This window comes from Nyctibius grandis, chromosome 8 (assembly GCF_013368605.1).
Source record: "Nyctibius grandis isolate bNycGra1 chromosome 8, bNycGra1.pri, whole genome shotgun sequence".
Lineage (NCBI taxonomy): Eukaryota > Metazoa > Chordata > Aves > Nyctibiiformes > Nyctibiidae > Nyctibius > Nyctibius grandis.
The window spans coordinates 44916894-44940347 of record NC_090665.1 but is presented as its reverse complement, the minus strand read 5'-3'; the positions used below and the strand labels follow the sequence as shown (position 1 = coordinate 44940347).

General features: G+C 47.8%; 1 protein-coding gene across 1 annotated transcript in view; it reads left to right on the top strand.

The window, feature by feature from the left end:
* Nucleotides 1-2110: 2110 nt before the first annotated feature.
* The window catches only part of PLPP3 (phospholipid phosphatase 3), a 44543-nt gene continuing 23199 nt past the window's right edge, over nucleotides 2111-23454 (top strand). The window contains exon 1 of the mRNA XM_068406066.1: nucleotides 2111-2332. Within this exon, the coding sequence (XP_068262167.1) occupies nucleotides 2194-2332 (139 nt within the window). The 5' untranslated portion in view covers nucleotides 2111-2193. The remainder of the gene's footprint in view (nucleotides 2333-23454) is intronic.

Below are 23454 nucleotides of genomic sequence, written 5' to 3'. Positions count from 1 at the left end.
TGGGCAGTGTGCCTGCAGCTGGCGTGGGGCTGGCCCCCTCGGCTGGCAGAGAATTCCCACGTGAAGATTCTTTCCGCTCGCCTCAGGCATCCGGGGAGCCTAAATTAGGCACCCGCACCTCTGCCGCAGTCAGGGGAAAGAGAGGGAGGCCTTGAGACGTCTCCTCCAGAGGCAGCTTGGCCCCCTGGGTGGGTGACCGTCACCGCGGGGCACCATTTTGGGCCAAAACTGATGGTTTTGTGCTCAGTGCCGTGCGGCGATACCGGGCAAAGAGCCATCTCCTCCAAAGTAAGGTGGGAGATGGCCCCTGAGTGTGTGTCACTTGAGGCATAATGACAGAATTAGAGGAAAATCCAAGATCTGTTTTCCCCTTTCTTTTTACACCGCACATATAAAAGTAAAATATTTAAACAGTCCCTTTGCTTTCTTCCTCCCAGGCTGGCCCCAATATGCCCAGGTATGTGTCTAAACAGATTCCTGGAAAACCTGCCCTTGCCGAGGCGCAATCTCTAGCGCTCGTGTTATAGTCTGCAGCTCTGTGAAAAGCAGCAGGGAAGCGTGTCCTTGCTGGGAGGTCCTACCTGCGCTCCCTCCCTGCCTGCCCTCCCTTCCTGCCTGCCTCCGCAGGCAGAGAAATACCAGGGGCCCAGCAGGATATGTGCCTCGGCACAGGATTCGGCCCAGTGGTGGTTTGCCAGCATGCAGACAGAAGGCTGAGGTCGGATGCAAGACCAAAAAAAAGGAAGAAAAGCAGTTAGATGCTGTCCTGAGCAGTTCCCTTTGGTACCACGCACTCATTCCCACTACCCGTGCGCCCAGCCACCCCGCTCGGAGCTGCTAGCATCGCCATCCCGCCAGCCAGGTTCCTGGGAAACCTTCCATTTACTTCCTTGGTGATTTTTAATTAGACCAAAGGGGCGATTAACCAACGTAATCCCTCACCAACGTAATCCCTCACCCAACTCCAAACGCTCTCTTTACACTCATGTTACGAAGGTGGCGTTGCAGGTGCAGGAGGGCAAAGCTCTACGGTTCGGTAGTGGTACCCGGCGGGCGGGTGGCATGGCCAAACACATCCTTCAGCCCCGAGCAGGCAGGGCAGGATCCGGCCCTGCCGTGGTGGCCCCATAGGGGTCTGCCAGGCCTCGGGGTCTGTGGGTACCACACACACCGCATCCCCTCTAGAAGGGTCCATCTCAGCAAATGGAGCAGAACTGGAGGGCAAGAAGAAAAACCAGGAGAAAAACGTTAAAAATTATTTGTTACTACTTCTCTCTCCTCCACACCGTTACCACCTTTAGGGAGTCCTTCAGCCTTGGGTCGGCTGGTTGGTTTCCTTCCCCCCTTCCCTCTCCCATTGCACTCCTCTCTTTGGTGTGTGAACGCTAGAGGCTCCCTCCTTCTGGTCTGCGAAAAAACTTTAGTTCCTGACTCTTTTTTTTTTTTTTTTAAACTTCCCTCAGGAAAAAAATGTGGAGTTAATTATCTATGTAAAATGTCAGATGCAGGAAAGGGGCTGTGCTTACTTGGATATCCCATCCGAGGCGAAGTGACTGATTTTTTTTTTTCCCTTTTTTTTTTTTTTTTTTTTTTTTTACAAAGGGGTGGAAAGGACCTCGCGAAATAAAAGTGCAGAAACAAGCCGGTGGCTCCCAGAGCGGCCGGGGCGGGCGCGGCGGGAGCCCCCAGCGCAGCGCGGAGCAGAGCGCGGAGCACCGCCGAGCCCACCTGCCTCCGGGAGTCAGCATCGCCCGGCTCCTCGCCCCGCATCTTTTCCCCCCGCGTACTGAGATCTTAATACAAAGATATATATATTTTTATCCCTCCTCCCCGGCTTTTCCTCCAGGACTTTTTCCACTGCCTTGGGACACCCGCAAACTTCTCCCTCGCTCCCCCTTCCCTCCCGCCCCTCCTTTGCTGGTGGTTTGGTGTTTGTTTTGCTATTTTTTTTTAAGTTTTGGTTTGTTGTTTTTTTTTTTTGACTTTGGAAGACCCGCCTGCTTTTCTCCTCCCGTGCCCCACCGGAGAGGCCGGGAGCGGCTCCGGCGGCGCGGGCAGCACCTCCCCGGCGCACCGCCTGCGAGCCCGGCGGCGCGGCGCGGCTCGGCCCGGCGCGGCACAGCCCGGCTCGGCGCGGCCCGGCCCGGCTCGGCTTGGCTCGGCACGGCACGACTCGGGCGCTCGCCCCCGATAATGCAGAGCTACAAGTACGATAAGGCGATCCCGCCGGAGAGCAAGAATGGGGGCAGCCCGGCGCTGAACAACAACCCGGCCAAGAGCAGCAGCAAGAAAGCCCTGCTCATCTGCCTCGACTTCCTCTGCCTCGTCATGGGTGAGCAGCCGCGGGGGCTCCGCGGGGCTCCGCGCCCCTGCCCTCCGCTCCTCTTCCCTCCAACCCCCCCAGTCCCCCGGGCTCCTACTTCGGGAAAGTTTCGTGGAGGGGCGGGCGGGCGGAGCTCGGCCGGGGCACGGCCGCGCCGCTTCCCAAACAAAAGCGGAGCGGGGCGCGGAGCGGGGCCGCCGGCCGAGGCGAGCCGGGGAGCGGGCAGCGGCGGGCCGGGCTGGGGGGCGCTGGGCCGGGCTGGGGAGCGCGTCCCGCCGGGGTCATGGCGGGGAGCGGGGCAGCCGGCTGTCCGCGCGGGGAGCGGGGCACAGCACACCCCCCCACACCCCGATTTACTGATTATTATTTTGTTTATTAATCGTTTCCCCGCTCTGCCATGTCCTGACCCGGCGCGGGGCGAGGGGGGCAGCCCGGCCGTGCGCAGGGGGCACTGTGGGCTCGGGGATGCGCCCCCCGGGCCGTGCCCCGCACCCCGCCGCCTGCCCGGCGCCCGGCCAGCGGCACCTCGGTGGGTGCCAGGGCCAGCTCCAGGTGGAGGTAGTGCTCTACGGCTGGGGCTTGCTGGTATTTTTGCTAATAATGAAAAAAAACCCCCACCAGCTCCTGTCCCTGTAGTTACTTTGTGTTGCTGGGGTGTCGGGTTTACCCGTGGTTCTGTCTTTCTTCCCTCTCCCCTTCTTGCACCCAGCGCAGGCATCTCGCTAAACTCATTTCTTTAAAAGATTGCTTTGAAGTGCTCTCAGGCATCTCGTAGTCACTGGCAGAGGTCTTAAGTTTGCTAGCCTGCTCGGCTTTTGGAAACGGTATGGCATGTAAGGAAACTGTCAACAGTCTGCCTCAAAAAGGTTTTTGCGTGCCAAAACATCAACCGTTCAATTATGGCTGCGATGCTGAATATTTAATTGACAGACACAGGCAGGGGAAATCAACTGGCTTCCAACAAAGAGATTAATAACACAACAGCACGTGAGTTTAATACTCCAGACACCACAGTCTTTAAAACAATTGTTTCTGCTTAGAACCCATTTTTTTAAAGACTGTCAGTTTGATTTAATTTTTATGTAGTTTATTGATCATCTGGTGTATATTACGAGGCACTAATACATTAAGAAGAGAGGCATGGTTTTCTCTTTATATTCCCACAAGAATAGAGGCCAGTGCAGAAAGCTTCATCTTCTTGTATCTGGAAAAAATAAAAATACTTGATATCCCAGATATGAAACTAATATAAGTAGAAACATAACTAGCTTGACTTACCTCACTTATTTAAACAGAAGGCTGGATTCCTAGTAAAACAGCTCCTAGAAGTCAGAACTTTTAAACTTTTATTTACGCAAGTTTTCTTAACTTCAGGCGTTCCTGGCATGAGTAAGTGCTGTTTGAATGGGTAAAGGGTTTTTCTTCCCAGTCTCTAGACTAAGGGTCGTAACTGCAAAAGCAGTTAGTTGACATGTGTTATTCTACTTGTGATAGTTTGGGTAAACAGAACTTATCAAGCATCACTGGAAGGTATTGTTAGCGGGGAATAATGTGATACAGCAAAAACTGTGATTGTTGCTTTGTTTCACATTACTACAGGTGGAAATCAGAGAGTAAACACCAGAGCTGATTTGTTTTGTTGGTTTGTTATTTTTTTTTTTTATTAGTGTGAGGAGCATTTGAATTAAGAGCATGAATTCAACAGCTGAAGGAAAGTTTAGATCTGGCTGATCACTGGCAGGTGAAGAGCATGGGTGGGACGTAGTGAGGGAGGTGGTTATATGATGGATAGCCCATGATGTGTGTTTGGGGATGGGCTTTTCAAATACACCCAGACCAGTAGTATTGGACCTGCTGGTGGATGACTGGGCATGAGTTGCTGTGAAAGCCAGCTGCCTCACTCACAGGAGGCTTGACTTGCTCTTCTCTCTGCCTTTTGCTAGGGAAGACTAAGAGCTTATAGTTTCCAAGTGCTTGATTTTCATTTTCTTCCTTCCTGAGCTTGTAAAAAAAACCCCCCAAAAAAACAGAAAAACCACAAAAAAAACCTTTGAAAGTGAAAAAAAAGATGCTCTAGCTGAAGCCTGTAAGAGAAAGTTGGACAGATGCAAGTTGATGGGTATTTACACATTCCTTAAAAAAAATGGAGTCCTGTGTAAGATAATGAGAAGGGAATTGGGTGAAATGACTTGTTTTAAGGTGGAGGTACTCAGTAGAGGTCTTCTGCTGGTGCACGTAGGCACATGGCCAATGGCCTCCAGTGCAGTTAAACTGAGTTACGCCTCTGGAGAGGCTGCCCAAAGACATTCAGAGTAGCAGGGAAACAGAAGGCTTTTTCTCATTTGAGGACCACTTTAGGAAATGATTAAAACTGGTCATTTGATTTGCGGAGGTCTGTGACGCTGTGTTGGCTTCTACCACAGGTACTGCTGTAATTCTGACCTGAATCTGTTTTCTATGGGGGGGAAAATTAAAAGAATAAACTATGGCTGAAATGTCTTTAAGCAATGACACACGTCAGCTCTGCAGTGGTAGATGTGTACCAACCCTTCTTTGTTTACATACAAATTTAAACAAATTACTCAGAAGACAATTATCATAAACATCTAAGAAAGTCAGAATAAGTTAAGCAGAGCTATCAGGAGCTTCCTTCAGCTTTAATTTGGCATGAGTTGTTAAAAAGATCCACTTTTGTCTTTTATCGTTAAGTACAATGGTTATCTTCATAGTAAATGCATAAAGGGAAGATTGGTATCTTCGTTCCTTGGGGATCGCGGGGAGCAAAGTCATCAAGCTGTTGGCAGAAGTGCATTGCTGGTGGATTAGGCTGGATGAAGATCTGCTGAACCAGACCCCCATTTCTCCTGCATTTCCAGCTTGTGTTGGGTTGGCAGGGAGCTGGATATTTTGGAGTGCCCCACTCCTCTAATGAGTGCCCTTGGCACTGACAAATCCCTGGTTTCTTGCGTGAACAAGAGGTTTCATCACCGACACTGTGAACTTCCCAGAAATTTAATGTCAGCGCTTAACTCTGTAAAAGAGGCAGAAAAGGACTGAGTGTGCATTTATTAAAGCGGGTCATCCGAGGGGGGGAAAATAACTTTCTCCATCTGCTTCCTCCTCTCAGGAGGGCTCTGTTTAGAGAATTAGAAGATGCTTCCTGAAATTGTTACGGCCGCAGGCGAGCTTGGTGGTGTGGAAGAGTCCCTGCTGCCCCATTCCTGTCTCGCTGGTCACCATGACACATCTGAAAATGTGATTATGGAGCTCAGCCTGCGGGGGGGGCCTGAAGTTGCCCCTACTAAGCCAATGGGTGACTTCATGTTGGAGAGCTGTGGGGAACTCTGAGCAGCAAAATAAGAGGTGTGGTGGGAGGACCTCACTCTACCTTCACCTGATCATCCTCAGCCCAGTCGTGGCCCCATCCCTTTGCCAGGAGTTTCGTGCACCTCCTGCCCGGAGCATAGAGTTGTTACTGGGGGAACTGGTGTGACCCTGGCTGGGGCTGGTCCCATGGGGCAGCTTTCCCCAGTGCCGCGGGGTTTTGATACCCAAATGCAGCACTGCACGGAGCTGCTGTGACCAGCCACCACCTTTCTGCAGGAGACATGGGCCAGGTGGGGAAAGACCTCCTGCCCTGACCCCTAAGGTGGAATATTTTGGAGCCTGGCCCCACAGATGTAGCATCTAGGATTAAATTTACTCCTCTCAGACCTGCTTTTTTTTCCCCTTGGCTGGGACTCCCTGAGTTCAGCAAACCCTGAGCAGCCACCTGTGCTTTGCTGACGGACGCTAACTCGAGTGTTTAATCTTGGAAGAGGGGAAGGCCGTGTCAGCAAGGCCGATGGGGCAGATGAGGGTCTTCGGTAGCTTGTATTTGTGCAGCTTGCGCAGGTAGAACAGCTTCCAAAAAGTCCTGCTTGCGCTATAAAAGAGAGGGGTTTCATCTGGTGTACCTGCTTCCTAGGCTCGTGGAAACGGAGTTTATGGAAGCATATGTTTCAGGCTGGTGGGATGTAAACTGCACATAATTTACTGCCCTTCTTATTTTCTGTCTCTGATTTAATTTTCTCTCTTCTGTCAGTCCCAGTTAATCTGTACAACACGAGTTTTACTGCCTTTGAGAGGTTTTGAAGCAGCAGATGGATAGGCCTCTTACAACCTTAATATCTCTTCAGCTTTCTCACAAATTTGTCATCTCCTCTTCTGCAGTGAGCTTGATGCTAAAATGAACTTTGAAAGTAAATATTTACACTAGCAGGACCTTGACATGTTTGTGCAACTGAGGATATAATCTTATAATTTGGGCTAACAGTTTAGATTACTCTTAGCTTTCCTCTTCTGTGTAGAAAATTGCGTTGTCGTCCAGCTTTCAGAAGCAAACAGGCTTTGAGCTCTGCCGGAGGCCCTGTCGCTCCATCACGAAAATCAGCGCAAACAGGCCTGGGATTGTCATTTAGGTGTAAGGAGTGGGAGGAATTAAAGATGAGGGATGAGGTTTAGAGTTATTTGGGTGCTGTAAAGTTGAATTTGATGAGCTAAGCAGCTTTGCTTTGTTTGGGTTGGGGTTCTTATTTTTAAGACTACCCTGCCGTGCAGGGCTCACTTCTTGTCTGGGTAACATCTTTCTATACACTCCTGAAGAAACTGTTGACGCAACCATTTCTTATTTTCAACAAGATCCGACTGTACTAAACCAGCCGGGCAGTCTTAACACCTTGACGTTGTCTCCTCCATGTTGGGGAGGACTGAGTCCATACCACACATGAGAAGCTGTGTGGGTGGAGAGTCATCATTGTGTTTTGAGCATCCCTAGATAGGGTTTGATCGTTACTGTTTATGTATCATTTATTTTAAGACCTGTAGGATTTCTTGGCGGCAGCGAGCTCCCTGTGAGGCAGCAGGGCCTGTCTCGGGAATGGCTGGTCTGGAAGTGCTTTGGCAAAGGTGGCAGAGGTGGTTTGCAGAGGTGGCATCTTGGCATGAGGTTGTGTGATTGTATCCCACCATCACTTGGGAGTAAAAGAGCTTTTTTGAGCCTTGAAAAGTTTCTTATTAAACCAACAGTCAGTATCTAAGCATGATACCCATTCTTAGTTTTGACCATCTCTTGAAAGGCCAGAGGAGCCAAAGATGACTGGAAGAAAATATGAGAGGAGTATTTTGGAGGTGATTAAAATACACTTTTTTTCATTGGCTTTATAAAAAACAAAAAAACCCTATCAAGAGCAGGTTATTAGTGACAATTATACTTGAGGTGTTAATTGCAGAACAAGGAAATGCTGTACCTATGGCAGACAGAGTCCTCGGGGGTGTAAATCTGCTGGCTTTCCTGAGTTGGTGGAATTTGGCCAGCCTGAAGATGTGTCTCCAGGAAAGCAGAATTATGTGCAACTGCTTCATGGCCAGAAGTGCTTTGAATCCTGTGTACCTGCTGCTGAGACAGGCAGGAGATGGGATCACAATTACAGTAGATGACATATTTTTTTTTTTTTAATTGTCTCTGTTTGTAGTGAGCACAGAAAATAATATAAACATCACTCCCAGATCAAACAGATTGTTTTTATACTCTTTAAGTCTCAATTTAATATGCATGCCTTTCTTAGGCTGTTTTGGTCTGACTTTGTTTGGGTATATCCTCCAGATGCATGTGCCTCCGTATACCGCCCGAAGATGGTTTGCATACCACAGCTGGAGAACCCGCACTGCATGGGCGCAGTCTTGCAAACCAGGGCTTCTCTTCAGTGCCTGCCTCTGCGATAGGAAGGGTGTTTGCATGCCTCCATCTCTGTCTGAAATGACTTAAAAGGGGAGGGGAGGAAAGCCCCAGCCTTTCTCTGCATCGCTTGCTGTGGTGGAGCAGACTCCATCCTCTCCGTTTCGTTCGTACAATGCTCCCACTTCATCCGTGGTAATCCAGAAGGGACCGTTGTGGTCGCCCAGTCTGCCTGCGCCTCGAACAAGGGCATGACTGTTGAAGGTAGCGTGGGGAAAGGCAGCAGCCTTCAAACCCTCCTATCTCGACGTCAGCATGTCCGGCACTGGGAACGGTGGCTTTCCAGGCCCCGTGCATCCTTGGGGGGGGCTGTGTCCTGGGGTGGGGGGGCAGCAGGGAAACCCCCTCCCCAGATGCAGCTTTCCTTCCTGCTCAGCAGGATGCCAGCTGGGGTTTTAGGACGAGTGCTGTCATATTTTTTTTTCTTTTTGTTCTGTCTTAGGGCCCTGGGTTCTGCTGTTGTGTTGGGGTTTTTTGATAGTTCAGGTTTCTTATTACAAAAAAGAAATAAAAGGCTTGAAAATGAGAATCAAGTGAAGGATAAAGCCTCAAAAAAAGAGGTAAATTAAAGTAATCCAGCACTTATTCTGTAATGAAAAAGCCTGAAGTCAGTTTATTATTTTTTTTCACTGGCTGGTGTGGCAGAGCTGTAGGACCCCTGCTACAGCAGAGGCTAGAGCAGGTCTCTGCTTCGCCCCTCACTAAAAGGGTGCCACAGGCTGCACCGCTGCGTGCGTGTGGGTCCTGCCTGCGCCCAGCCTTCGGTCTGGCTTTGCAGATACCTTGGCTGGGGGGGGTCTCACCAAAAGCTGGCAAGAGGCTGCCCTGTCTGTCACATCTACTCATGGATCAATGTGGTCCCTTTCTCAGAAGAGCATTCGTATCCCTTTCAAAGCCATCCTATCTACCCCTGTTTTGCTCTCTCCCATGACATCTGCCTTGGAGAAGCACTACCTGCTCCATGACTTTGGCAGGTGAAAAGCTCCTTAGGGCAGATTGGGTGTCTGTGTATGGGGTTGTGTTGGAGCAGCTGTTGGGAAGTTATGCTCGAGAATCCCTTCATGTCTTCTAGCTGCACGCAATGGCTTAGTTGTAATGGTGGGATCATGATCAGCAGAAGCTGTTTCTCAAGTTAGGCAGAATGTCACCAAAAAAGAGGAATTTGAAGTGTCTTTGTGTAGCTGTTGACACAAACCATTGGAAAACTTGCCTTAAGCATAAGTTTGTTACCAAGACAAGGTATTAACAAGTTTGAAAATTAGGTTTGTCCTGGTGGGTTTCTAAGTACCAGAAATTCCTGTAAACTCCATCCCTTCAAGCTGGTCACGTAAGTGGTCTTGTTTTTCACATGTGTTGGATGTTTGAAGACAGAAGGTTGAAAACCAACTCTCCGCATCAAGTAAATGTTGTAAGCAGAACATGTAATTTAACTCCAGAGCTTCTGATGCTCTGAAAATGCCTGTGCTCTTTATGTCCTGTGTTCTTGTTCCAGCGTTGCATGTAGCTCACACCCATATATGAGCTTGTCTTATCAGAGCATATGGTGCTCTCAGTCAGGAGCTGCAGGGCTAGGCTCGGACTGCCAACCAAAGCTCAAATGAAGCTGCTTTTGGTCTGACAATGCTGGTGACACTGAATCAATGCAGAGTGCTCATAATCCTCTAGTACTTTCCAATAATTTTTCATACCAAAGGTAGCTGTGGCATGGAGGTGTCCTTCACTGCTTTGGGAGTTTGCAGACAGCAGGCTGTACCTCTCAGAGCCACTTCAGCTTTGCTGGTTGGAGGAGCTGAGAACAGCGTGGTTCTTCCTTCCACGGGGTTAAACAGAAAAAGTGAAAGTTGCTGGTTAGTGGTTTTGGGCAGCCATCCCTCTTGAAACAAATGATGCTCCTTCTGAGAGCTCCCTTCTCCCAGCAGTGTCAGGGTTGTAGCCTGCTGCCGCACAAAGGAAGTGACAGGCTGCATGGCATCCTGTAATTAGATTTCAGCAGGTTTTACTGTAAATTAGTGAGAATGACAGCCAGTTTTGAAAGCTTTTACATGCATGTACTGGAGACAGGCACCGCACACAGGTATTAATTGCGTTGCTGTTAATTCAGCACGTGCTTATGCAAAACTGAGACATCATCGCGTGCCTCAGAATGTCCGGCCACTGAATTTGAAAGCCAATGTGCCAAACAGGATCTGGGATTCCTGTCTTCTTGATGCTCAGCAAGTTATTTATGACGTCTGTTTTGGGGTGGTGTGGTGGGCCTTTCTTTAAGCCTGGCTGCAAGGCTCGGCTTGAGGCTGGCCGGAGCAAGCAGCCAGCCCAGCCCCGGTTATCGTTCCCACTGATGTTGACAGTGAGATCTTTGCTCTGGTCTTCGTAGCAGTGCAGCGGCCGTGGCAACCGATCCTGCACCCCAAGCATTTTGAGGGCTTGCAAGGCTTTTCTGCAAAGTCCGCCACTCTTTCAAGTGTTAGTTTCCAAAGGGAGAGTCGAGAATAGCATGGCAAACCGCTGGTAAGCAGGTCTGGTCAGTGAACGTCGGGTGCATTTATGTTCTGAGTGATACTCACGGAGTAATTTTGGATGGACAGTAAGCTGATGGCAGGCAGCAAAACCCCTTTGAAGTCGACAGCTGTGAATCAGTTTAGTGTTAGCAGGCATGCGAAGCTGCTCTTTGATCGCTGATCAGATGGCCCTTGCTTTTTGGGGAGCTGCTGCTCCCTTTACATCCTGGGTTGCAGCCCAGCCGAAGCCCCAGAGGAGTCCTGTGCCAGGATTTGAACCCTGCTGCCCTTGGTCCTGCCCGGGCACGTCGCAGGGGAGGTATGTGCCTCTGGGAATTTCTAATCTGAGGAGACGCGGAGCATGAGGGAGCATCACCTATGTGCGTGGGCAGGGAGCTGGAGCAGGGCGAGAGTGAGGGCACACTTTGAAGGCAATATTTCCAGTATGGATGCACCCAGGTGCCCAGTGGGGTTTTCACAGCTACTGAGGTACCTCTAATTCCTAACAATTTCAGTGAAGCCACAAACTTCAATGCTTCTGCCAGTCCTACCAGGCCATCGCCTGCATCCTGAAGTTTCTTTTGAAATCGGATCCTCAGCGATGTGCAACCATGGAGGAAGTCTGCAGCTCCCAGGGCTCAGGCTGAAGCATGTCCCTAGAATCACAGAATGGTTGGGGTTGGAAGGGACCCCTGGGGATCATCTAGTCCAGCCTCCTGCCAAAGCAGGTTCCCCTCGAGCATGTTGCACAGGGTCGTGTCCAGGAGGGTTTTGAATATCTCCAGAGAAGGAGACTCCACAACCTCCCCGGGCAGCCTGTTCCAGTGGACATGTGTGCACCTGTCCCGGAGCTTCCCACCTCAATTCCTGTGAAAGTTTCCCCGGGTGGCTCTGTTCCCACGCTTCCGTGTTCTGCAGAAAAGGGAAACCACCTCACATCACCTGTTGCAACGCGAACTGGCTCATCTGTTCCCAAAATAAGAGCTGAAATTTTGCTAGTTAAGGATTTAGAGGGAGGAAAGGTGCACTGAAACATCTGCCAGTTGATAATATCTAACACAAATGGCTAATTCTCAAAGGAAGGGCTTGGAGGGGGCTTTAGCCCGCTCATACTTGCCAAGCTAAGAAGTAATTCTCTTTCCTGCCTGACCACAAGAGGCTATACTTTCCGTAGAAACCTCTTTTTTTTTTTTTAAAGTATTTATTCTTACCAAAGTTTGCAGCATCAGTGACTATCTCATCAAATAATTCCATATTTTTTCCTATAATCCAGAATGGATATTTTTTCATCTATCACTCCTCATTTCTTGACCATCCCTGCAGCTTTTAGCATGCAGCTGTCATTCTGCTGTAGCTCCCACAAAGCGGCTGAAAACCAAGGCAACAGCAACATTTTGAGTGAAGGGGATGAAATGTGGAATAGGTTCAGCGTATTTCTTTGTCATTGTTGGAGTCCTATTCAGTCTGGAGCTGAATAGGAGGCTGATTAGCATGTGGAAGCATTTCTAAAGCATTGGGCTGGGAGGGTTAGGGTGGTGGTTTTTTTTTCCTTAAAGGAGAAGTTTTGTGGCATTTATTTTTCTGACTGAGCTGGCATGAATCTTTGTCAAATGCAAACCCATGGAAAAGTGAAATAGCATTTTGGAGAAAGCCTGTTTTGATAAATCACTGCGTGTGTGGGCACAAAGAAGTTTTCCAGTGCCTAAAGCTCTAAGAGCTACTGCAGGGACACAGCGTGTTTAAAACAGCCAGACAAGTGCGATAGCACTTGGGATGCATCTGGGTTGTGGATGTAACATAAGGGACTTCGCTTTTGCCCTCGCTGAAGTTGTCTGCAAAACTGGGTATTGCTTTCCAAATGCAGGATTGGGTCCACAGTCTGGAAATCCACCTGCTTAAATGCTCAGCGTTTTGCTTTCACAGAGAAAGATATAACGCTGAGGTCAATTAAAAAGCTAACTGCAAGTGAAAAACAACTTTTCCGCAATTAAACTGCTTAAAGTCCTGGGCCTGAGGCCTGTTTTGGAGAAGAGGGTTGATTTTCCCTCTGGTATCAGGGCGAGGTGCGGGGCTGATGTTCCACTTAGTCCCTTGCTGCAAGGTCTGGTGTGTTTGCTCTGAGTGGTAACTGAAATCATTGCCTTGGTACTATTTGTGGGTCTCACGTGGGTCTCTGCTAGACCAGAGGTCCTGCCATGAGAGTACCGTGTCTCCTGCCCTTTGTGGGATTGCAGGATTTTTGGGGTGCTTACAAACCCCAAGGGAGACGGGGGACCCTGTTGCATGCCAGGGGCTGTATGGATGTAGCACGCTTGTGCCCCTGAGCTTGCAGAGCAAATGGGCAGTGCAGGAAAATGCATTTAATTTCTGGGTGTGATGAGTGATGGACTTGAAGTTGCATGGAAAGCTCATGGCAGCAGTTGGAGTCGAACCCTCTTGGTGGTGCATGTATGGACCAGACCGTGAGCCTAGGTTTCTCCGAGGAGCGGCGATGCCTTGTCTAGTTTTCTTTCAATTATTCCAGTTTAAGAGAGGAGGGGAAAAAAAAAACGTGCCTCTCCAGCTCACTGGTGTGCCTTAATGTAGGCTAGTGAAGGCTGATTAAAGCTATTGTTTAATTAAGGAGAACTTAGCTCCTCTGGTCACAATTCACGATTAAAGAATCGTTTGAAGTAATTCTGCAATGCTTTCTTTTTTTTTTTTTTTCTTCTCCTCCTCACTCCTTTAACGTGAAGTTCCTAGCACTGTACGTGCCCCAGCACCGAGGTTTTGAACGCTGTTACAGGACCACAAACCTGCTGGCAGATCTGGCCGCTGCCAAAGGCATCTGAACATTAAAAAGCCCTGCAGAGGGAGGGAGTTCAATCCCTCCCTCCTGGGAGGGAGTTCAATCTCGGGATACGCTGATTTGGAAAGGGAATCCAAACAAAGAGGCTTTTCAGCAGAGGCTGAGGCTTGGCTTCTCTCAAGGGCAGTTTGGGCTTGGGGAAGCATCCGGGAGGCGGCGAGCGGAGCAGGGGTACGCGAGCTGGATGCTGCGCGGTGTAAGGTTTCCCAGCACAGCGCGGTTTTGTGTTACAGGCTGGGGAACTGGCTGTAAGTGCTCCTCTCCTTTCTTTTTTTTCTATCCTTTTATTTTTGTAGGAAACAAAGGAGAGGTTAGGCTTCTTTTTTATTTTAATAAAGGTTCCCATCCCCTGCCCCACCTCCCCACGCAGGTTTGGCGATGCCTCTCACTGTCGATGCTGGAGGGAGAGCCGGTGGTCTCTCCAACCTGGAGAAACCCCTTGCTGGGTCCCATGCCAGCCTCGTAGAGGCTTTTTATTTTGCTCAGAGAGCAGAGCCCGCTCACAGGCTCACCGAGGGTGCTCTGGCAGGAGGCCAGGGTGCTGGGAGGACAGGCATCTCCTAAAGAAGGGTCTGGCTCAGGTAAGGAGAAGTGAAAGGAGGTGGATGCTGGAGCACCTTGTTCACAGCAGGAGGGATGCACAGTGGGGTGTGCGCCCGCCGGGCCCCCTGTTCCCACGGCAGCCCTGCCTCTCACGGTGGCACCTCCAAGTGCCACCACGCTCTCGAGAAGTGCCAGGAAGAGCTGAGCAGGGAGGAGGTGCTACCAACCATCCCAACCAACCAGTTGGGTTTTTTTATAGGCACCAGATGGTTTTAATAGAGGAAAGCTGAACTTCTTATGACCCTTCCCCACAGACGTTGTTTGTTGTTTTGTAATTGTGGCCAGGACAAAACCATGTCCCAGAACCTGCAGTGAATGTGAGAGCTTGGTGCCTGGTACCTTCTTCTCCCACCCCACCGTGAGCCCCCCTGCTGCTGTCCCCACACTCCTCTGCCTGCCCTGCCTCAAAATTATCTGGGGGAAGCTGCTGGGCATGAAAGACTTGAGGCTTTCCACCGATCCCCGGTTAAAGAGATTAGCAAGAGTACAAATTGGAAGAAACCAAAACATCTAAAAGCAAAGCGCAAGGAAGCAATAAAATGTCAGGCCGTGTTTTCCCTTCTAGTTGATTAAAAATTCTCCTGATAAGCAAGAAAGCTTTCATGGCTGGACGAGACCTGTATTGTGTCAAATGCAGTGAAAGGTTTATTAGAAGGATAAAGTGGTACGAGCGTTGTGTTGTGCTCGCAGCCCTTCTGGTGTTGAGTTATCCCCCAGGGCTGGAGGCGTTTTGCAGTGGTATGGGAGCAAGAAATGCGATGGAGAAACCTCTTCTCCTATGGAGAGAGGAAAATGTATGGAAACAGGGGTGTCTGGAGGAGAGAGTGGGAGACATGGGTGTCTGCGTGCTGAAAAACTGTCAGAAAAATTAAGGTCGAAACTGGCTGTTGGGGAAAGCTGTATGACAAAGGTAAAGAAGAGCAAAAGCCATCAAATTATTCCTAATGAGGGTCTCTGGGTGTTATATCCATAATGCATCCAGACCCGTGATTGAGTGCATAGTTGTCCTGTGGCTGGTACCTTTGGGAGCAGTGTTGCGTCAAGGCTGACCGTTTCTGTACATTCCCTCTTGCTGCCCCTGTTTACAGTCTTCTTTCTGCCCACGAGCATCAAACAGTAAATCTGAAATCATGCCCATCTCATGTGCCATTCATTTCGTGGTGGCTCTGGGGACAGGAGGCGACCGAGATGCTGCAGAGTGGGGGCAGGAGAAGTTCAGTGGACTTGCCTTGGCTTTTGGAAAGTAGAAAGTCAAGTAGAAGAAGGAAATGATGGCTGGGTCTCCTGCTCTCCATGGGAAAGCCAATGGTGGTGGCAAATCAGCCCGCTTGGAGATCTGCTCCAAGTCAGTGCCAAGATGCTCCATTGGGCCCATGGTTTCCCCTTAGCTTGAGAAATCAGTGTCTGTGTTTCTGTTTGGAGATCAAACACAAGACAAGAATGAAAAAGCAGGAAAACAAAAGGTTGGTTTCCGTGCAGTTGTGTTTGACTTCCCAAGGTTTTAATTGCCAAGGGCTGCATTGGGAGCCAGCTGGCTGCAAAGGGATGCAGATCTCAAGTAAGAGAAGAAGGGCTTTTTTTGTTTGTTTTTGGTCTGAGGATCCAATAATTGCTATATTTTCCTGCAGGAGATGCAGCTTTCTATATTTTTCTCCCCCAAAGGTGAATTGTTATTTTTAGGTACCTGCTTCTTCAGCTTCTGCAACATGTTAAAGCTCCTGCTGTTACTGTTTCACTACTGATACAAGAGGGTGCAAGCAGCAGGAATGGCAAGTATGGAGTGCAAATTGGACCTCAATTTGAGTTTTTCTCCTTGGAGCAGAGAAGTATGCTTTATACAAAGGCAAAATACAGTAGATGGTTCAACTTGCAGGCCCTTGGCCCATGCACCAGGGGATGCATGTGTCCCTGCAGATGCTGGTGCACAGTGACAGCAGGATCAGACCCACCGGTGTGTGGCCTGGGAACAGGCTGGACATTCCCAATTTTGCTGCCAAAAACTTGCTTGTACAGTAACTTGAAAAGAGGAAAAAAAAAAGCCAGCTTGAAAAAAAGCCAGCTTAAAAAGTATATAATAATAAAGCATGGGATGTTTGGCATGCCGGTTGTATAAATCTCAACGTTAGCTACCTGTGAATCATCCAGCAGCACGTTAATTGGTACTCCTCGGTAGATGAGGATTTGGCACCAGGTCTGCATGTAATTACAAGCCACACACAGAAGGACACAGGCAGCTAATGATCTCCTGCCAAACTCCAGCTCCACTTCTGCGGCTTTTGAAGTTCCCTGGTCTTTCAGCGTTTTGTATAGTAAGCACTGAAAGGCATCAAATCACTCCTTTGACAGCATTTAGAAAGGGTTGGTTTGTTGAATAACCAAGTGCCTCCAAACTCCCATCTGAGAACTAGAGCATCTATAGGCGCCTTTCTCAGCAGAGCAGTAAATAGGCTGGAAATAGAGGACACCCCGACGAGCTGCTGAGCTCCTGCCTTGCTGACCAGTGCCAGCAGGCTCCTGTTGCCACAATGGGCTGCAAGAAAAGAAACTATTTCCATTTAAAAATCCTTCAGAACAACCCCACCAATGGTACGGGCTTTTTCCCAAGCATCAAAGGGCCTAAAACGGAGGTTGTGCAAAGTGGGTTGCAGTGTGTCGCACGGGTCTGCAGTTGCATTGGTGTTACAAGAGAGGTGATAAAAGGGTTTTTGGAGGGTTCCTGCTCCATTGGGAGGGCAGGTTTTCGTGATGCTGCGTTTGGAATGTCGTGGTGCTTTTCTGTAGGTGCTTTGTTGCTGGGGTTGGATTTGAGCCCGAGCCTTTCTCCTCCTCTTTTAATGTCTGAGGTGACAAAGGGAGTTGTTGTTGAGATAAAAACAATTTCCATGAAAACCTGCGATTTTCAGGCAAACATACCAGGCGGGTTTCATGGCAGTACCATGGTGAAGAGGAATAATGCAACTTGGCACGAAGCCCTTCCAAAAAAAAAGGCGGGGGGTGGAACAGAGGAACCTTTGTCAAAATTAACCGCAATAAAGAAAAGGGGACAGCTGTTCCCTTGGGCTTCTTTAACCTTTTTTCCCCAATTTATTCACACGTTCCTTGACAGCAGGGCACAGCATCGTTGCAGGGGGGCTGAAAAGGGAAGTTGGGAGTTATCCATTTTTGGGTTTAAAGAGCACAGTACATGTTGTGTCCCTTGAGTCGGTGTGAATAGAGACTTGGCCATTGCCTGTGCCAACCCGATTTATACTGTCCCCTAAGGAAACAGGGCTACAAAATGTCACCTGGCTGCAAAATGCCACCATCGAGGCCGGGTTTGGGCTGTGTGTGGGAAAGGGGCTGGTGTGACACTGGGTGTGACAAGGTGGACATGCCTGCGGTGGCAGGCCCCTGTTCCAGCACTGGCCTTGTGCTTGCAGAAGATGGTGTCGCTGTGACACTGCTGCACCACCTGGATTTGCAGAACATGCGGTTTCTTTGGGGGATAAAAAACACTGAGAAGTCTGAGATGGCGTGCAGCGTGGAACCGTGCTCTCCCAAAACATCTCTGTTTGGCTTTCAGGAACCCAAATAATTTATAGGGTCTTGTCTAGGGGCAGATGGGTCAGGATAGGTAAGTCCTTGTGAGCAGCAGCGTGAGGTGGGCACCTCTGTCACTGCGGGTGATGGCTTGTCACCAAGGTATCCCATTCCCAGCTACTTTCCACCAAAGTAACTCAAACTTCTGCGAGCAGCACGGTGGCAGCATGGCCAAGACAGCAGCCGTCACACCTCCACCTTCCCCTGCAAGGTCCCCCCTCCCTGTAATACAAAGTTATTTTAATTAAGAGCATGATTTTTATTATTTTTTTTAATATTACCTGAGTACCAGTGCGATCTCAGTTATATCATGTAGTGTTACACATTAGATTACTATGCAGTAACTGCAGTCAAAATACAGAGGGGGGAGAAAAGAGATAATCTTACACCTTTAACCCATCGGTGAACAGGCAAAGCCTTACTGAGCTCTGCTCTAGGGGCCGCTGAGATCAAACCCTTGTCCCTTGAAGGGCTGTTGGATCATTTCCACCTGCGCTCATGGTTTTTTGCCTTTCAGCACTGTGTACCGTGCATTATATCCTGGAAACTCTACCAAATCTCGACTACCAAGGGGGAAAAGTTTCATTTCCAGTTAATCAAGGGAGTTGTGTAATACCATTTTCTCCTGGGGAACTTCCAGAAAAAAGAAAGGAGGAGAGGGAGGGGGGAAAAAAAGGGGGGTTTTATATAAAGCAAGTATGTTAAGAGGAAATAAATTATGAATTAAAAGTGATTAGTGAACTTTTAAGGAAGAGGTCAGAAGTGCCTTTTGGACTACAAACTTTTTAAGCTTTCAGTGCTTGTATTCGGTTACAGAGTTATAACCTGGCCTTATTTGTGCAGGTGGCTGCTGCTTCAAATCTGAAGAAGGATTTTGCATTTACAATAGGTACATTGACAGAACTGGGTCAGAAGGCTACTCGTGGCAGGCTTCAGCGCTGCGGACGTGGGCTCTGCCGCCTCCTGCACTGGGGCAGTTGCTCCCCAAAACGTGCTTAATTACAGCTGCGGTGCCTGGCTGGGATGCTCTGGGAAGGGGGAAAGGAAGCTTGGGAAGTTCAGCAGATAAATATTTTTTTCTTTTTAAGGGACTTGATGTTGACCTGGTGAACTGGCTTTATTTTTGCTTCAAAAGCTTTGCGCCTTTATTGATTTTAAAAATAATCAAGATAATTTTATCGACTGCATCGCGTTGGCTGCAGTTTTGTGTTTCCACTCAGTCTTGTTAGGGTTCGATGTGGCTGTGGAAAGAGAAGGGGCCAGGGCTTATATGTGGTGGTGTTTGGGGGCAGTAAGTTGAGATAAGGAGTCTCTGCTTGATATTTTATACATTAAAACGACACCTACAGCCCACAAAACTTTCCTCTTGAATAGAGGTTGATGGAGTGGAGCAGGTTGGTTATTATATGGGGAAATATTAGGGTTCACGCAGCCGATGTGTACCAGTGGGATGACGTGGATGAAGGGGAGCAGCAGTTCTGCTCAACCTTATGTCAGTTTGGAAGAAAGCTCCTAGATTTCCCCCAAAGAAATGGGATGTCGTGCCCCTTCCCCGCAGCGCAAGTGTTGCCGGGGCCAGGCAGTGGTCCGAGCCCTTCCTCGAAGGCAGAGCCTGGAGGAGTCGTGGCGAGGCAGGGCTCGTTCCAAACCCCGCTGACCGGCAGAGTAAACCATGTTCGCTTCGTTTGTAATTGAAAACATAATAGTCGCCACAGTGTATTTTTCACACGATCCATTTGCCCTGAGTATTGCAGAGTTCACAGACACGTTTTTAATTTTTTTTTCTCTCCCTCTATTCAAGCTGGGTCAACTTAGGTCAGACTTGTCATATCTGCGAGACCTTCCAAAGAACTTGGATGTGTAGAGGTGCCTCAAAAGATGCTGACACATTGGGGTTTTCACGGCATATGACACTTTATTCCTTGCTGTAGACAATATGAAATGATGGCTTTGTTTCTATCGTGTTTGACTGGAGCTGGCTCTGGGTTCCCATTGATAATACCTTTTATATTCACCCTCTCCAACTTTCACTGGTCAGCCAGTCTGGCTTAAATCTGTTTTACCCCACAAATGCAGAATTTTATATACATCTAGGTATTATGGCTTGGATAAGGCCTTTTGTTATTATTAATGCATTTTTTAGGTATTAAAAATATAGGCACACTTTAATATAAAGCTCTTTTAATATATCAGCTCATGCCAAACTCCCAGGAGGAACAACTTAACACACTTCTTAGAATTCCCTTCTCCTCTTTCTTCCTTTGTACATGGTGTTTACCTCTGGAAATAGGTAACAGGTACTCTGTAAAAGCAGTATTTCTCCCTGCAAAACCATGGCAGCACTCCCTTTCATCTGGAGCTCTTGGAGTGTGGGTCTGGCACGTTGTGCTTCAGCTGCATGAGGAAGCGTTTCTACCGAGATTTCAAATCCAGAGGAATTTGCAGTGTGTGAGAATAATTTGAGATTTAATTTAAAGTACCTGTGACTAAGAGCTTTTCTATAATAATATCCTCCCAGAATGGTTGGGTCAATAACCATGTGCCAGGTTGCACAGTGTTGTATTCACTGCAAAGGGTGGGTATGTCTCTGGATGATGGGTTTGGGCGGCAGATAGAGATATCTGTCAGTCATGCAGTGGCAATCCTGCCACCACCACCGGTTGCTTTCAGAGGCACTTCTCAAATACCTCTGCAGCTTGGGGTCATTGATGTTATAGGGTTGTCTGTATAGAAAATGAATGTTCTTTACTTTCTTCTTGTTTGCCATTGCACTAGCAGGCATGAGAAGGCATTTTGCCCAGTGTTCCTGAATAACCAGTTCTTACTAAAAAAAAAAAACCAAACCAAACAAACAAACGCCAAAAGTAGGAACCCAGGAAATATCATCATCTAGGTCAAAGGTGTGTCTGCTCACTGGGAAGTCTGCTGGACTCTTAAGCAGCTGGTGGACCTAAAAATGGTGCGGTTTACGTTGAAGTTCCTATGATTTGGCTGAAATACAGCTAATAATAGTAAAGTGGACTGAAATGTCACCCTCTTGATAGGAATGACACCAGACAGATTGACGTAGGTAGGTGCAAAGGTTAGTGTGAGTAACATGGAAGAACGTACAGCAAGTAGAAAATGAACTAATATCTTGTTTTTTGTGGAAATCAACCTGTTATGTCCTAGAACTTTTCCAAACAGGTCAAATCAGAGAAATGCACTAGGTGCTGATTCTTATTTATAGATTCTTTAGTACTCTAAAGCAGATACCTGTTCTACAGTAAAGTCTAGGGCTTGTTTGTGTGTTTAGAGAATTGTCTATCCTTATGCGGCATGTAGCTGAGAGTAGTGGAACTGTAATAGAGTTGAATGGGAATCTGTTTTGCAAACACAGGTATTAAATGTGTTTCCAAAATACAGGCAGATGCATAGAGCAGTCTTCTGGACTGCTAGAACCAAGGTGAAGAACAATTAAGACTGAGCAGCTAAGAAAATATGGAGTTGAAGGTACTCTGTATTTCTGATGTTAGCCTAGTTGTCTCTTGCGAATATATGGACATCAAGTATTTAGATTCAGTCAAAACCATTGGGAAGGAGGCAAATCACTGACGCTTTCAAGACCTGTGAAAATCCCAACATAATGGCCCAATCCAGTTTGTAGTGGGATCCTTCCTTTGGCTACTGCTGGGCTGTGGGTCAGGTCCCTTGAGATTATTTTTTAATTCACCAAGTTCCTACCCTTCCTTCAGCCACCCATTCTGTTGGTGCTGGTGCAGAACCAGGCTCTGTTGTGATTGGCAGCATATGCCTGATATGATGGAAACATGGAAATACTTCTATTCTTTGTGTTATTAGATTCTTATCTATGTGTATATATAGAGATATGTATCTGTCTATAATGTCAACTGGCTTTAAGAGTTGTTCACTCTTGCAGCAGCTGCCAAGGCCCACTTTTAAAGCCCCAATAAAAGCCTACCGTAGGCTAATCTAATTTTTATGCATTTTAAAATATGTACAAATATTGTAAACCAAATAAGGTTTGTATGTACCCAAGATCAGCTACTAAGTACTTCAAACAGAAAGTCCGTCACTTGTAGGTGCGCAAATATTTACAGAGTGGGTCTTGAATGGGGAATTAGATGCCTCACTCAGCCCTGCCAAATTATTTAATGATCTTTTTCACTCATTAAGCTAGATGTCTAATCTACTGAAACCTTAAAAACATGCCCAGAGCCTGGACACTGGCAGCCAAACACATCACAGAGTGCTTGTTAGAAATTACCATGGCTTTGTTGAGATAGCCAGCAACATCCCACTGACCTGCAGTGTTGAAAGAAGAAAGATTTAGTGGAAAAAAAACCCAACAACCTCCATCAAAACCAAACATTACAAAAAAGAAAAAAAAGAAAAGCCCAGGATGGTGTTTAATTTAGTGCAAAGGTGAAGGTTGGGCTGGGAAGATGAGCTGCATGGGCGGATCTCTGCAGAAACGCCTCTTCCCCTCCCACTCCCTCCGTGGCTTTTCCGATGGGTGGCCAACGAAAGCTTATCCCCTTTTTTAAATTTTTTTTTTCCATTAAATCTGCACAAGTGTTAACTTTTCAAAGACTCTGAGATTTGAAGTGCTGTACCCAACACAAAGCCCTTTTTTCTCCTGCCTTTGATTTTTATGCACATTTCAAGCTGGTGAGAGAGTACATCGGGGTTTTGTAAAGTTTTTTGTTTAGGCTTAGTGATGGGGTTTTAGCTTTCATGCTGCCAGCCTTCCCAAGATTATTGCCTATTAATTGCCTCTTAATAAAGGTGCTGACCAAGGAAAGGAATATTTTTTTCCCTTGGTGCTAGATTTCCAAACTTGATTGGCTTTATTAAATGGAAAGACAAATAAATTTAAACCCTGCACTGAAATATCTTAGCGTAGGACACCAGCGGTTAGAGGTCACCAAGTCACTTGGACTTCCTCCCAAGAAAAGCAACATCATTTTTCAATGTCCAGCCCCACGGCGTCCCGCGGTGCCTTGCACAATTCGTTACTGTCCACACCTGCTCCGTGCCGCTCGGAGCGGGGCTGAGCCCATTTGGATGGGGCAGGATCAGACCCCAGGAGATTTTTATTATGCTCATGGTTTGGAGCCCTGTTTGATCTCCTACAGCATAGTTAGATAAAAGCATGTGGTTGGGATTTCTTTCTGTTATTAAAGCAAAAAATCCCCTTTATATAAGGGGAAAAAAGCCCTTTCCTTCACCTCGTGAAGGCTATTACCATTCAGAAAGGTGATCTCTGCTCCTTTTTTGCATTGGAATAAGGAAATCCCTTTGTTGTTCTGTACTTTGCTTTCCTCTGTCTGTGAAATGGGGATAACAGTACTTCTGGTTACACAGTCCTATAAGGATGTGCCAGGGCTGCCTCCATGCCTTAGGGTATGGTCCACGGCCTGCTGTGTAATTTCTCAGCATGGAGATACCGGTATTAAGGAGGATGTGAGGCCCTTCTAGAGTGTTAATAAAGGTTTTTGCAGTAGGTCTGTACATGTAGGTGAGTCGTAGCCACAGACAGAGTGGCCAAATAGGACCGTTTTGGGGGAAGAGTGACCATCCCCAAAATCCGTGTAATTTTTTGCCTGCCGTGTAGGGCTGTTGCTCACTTCAATGAAAGTCACCATTTGTTACCATTTTCTGAAATGCACCTCTTGTATTCTCAAAAGTTTTTTGCCACAGGCAGGGATGGGAAGTGATGGAGGTTGAAAATTTGGCACCCTTGCGGGGAGTTCAGCTGTTGAATTTGTAGATGCAAATCAGCACAGCCAGGGATGCATAATCTGAATTTCCCACTAAAACACTG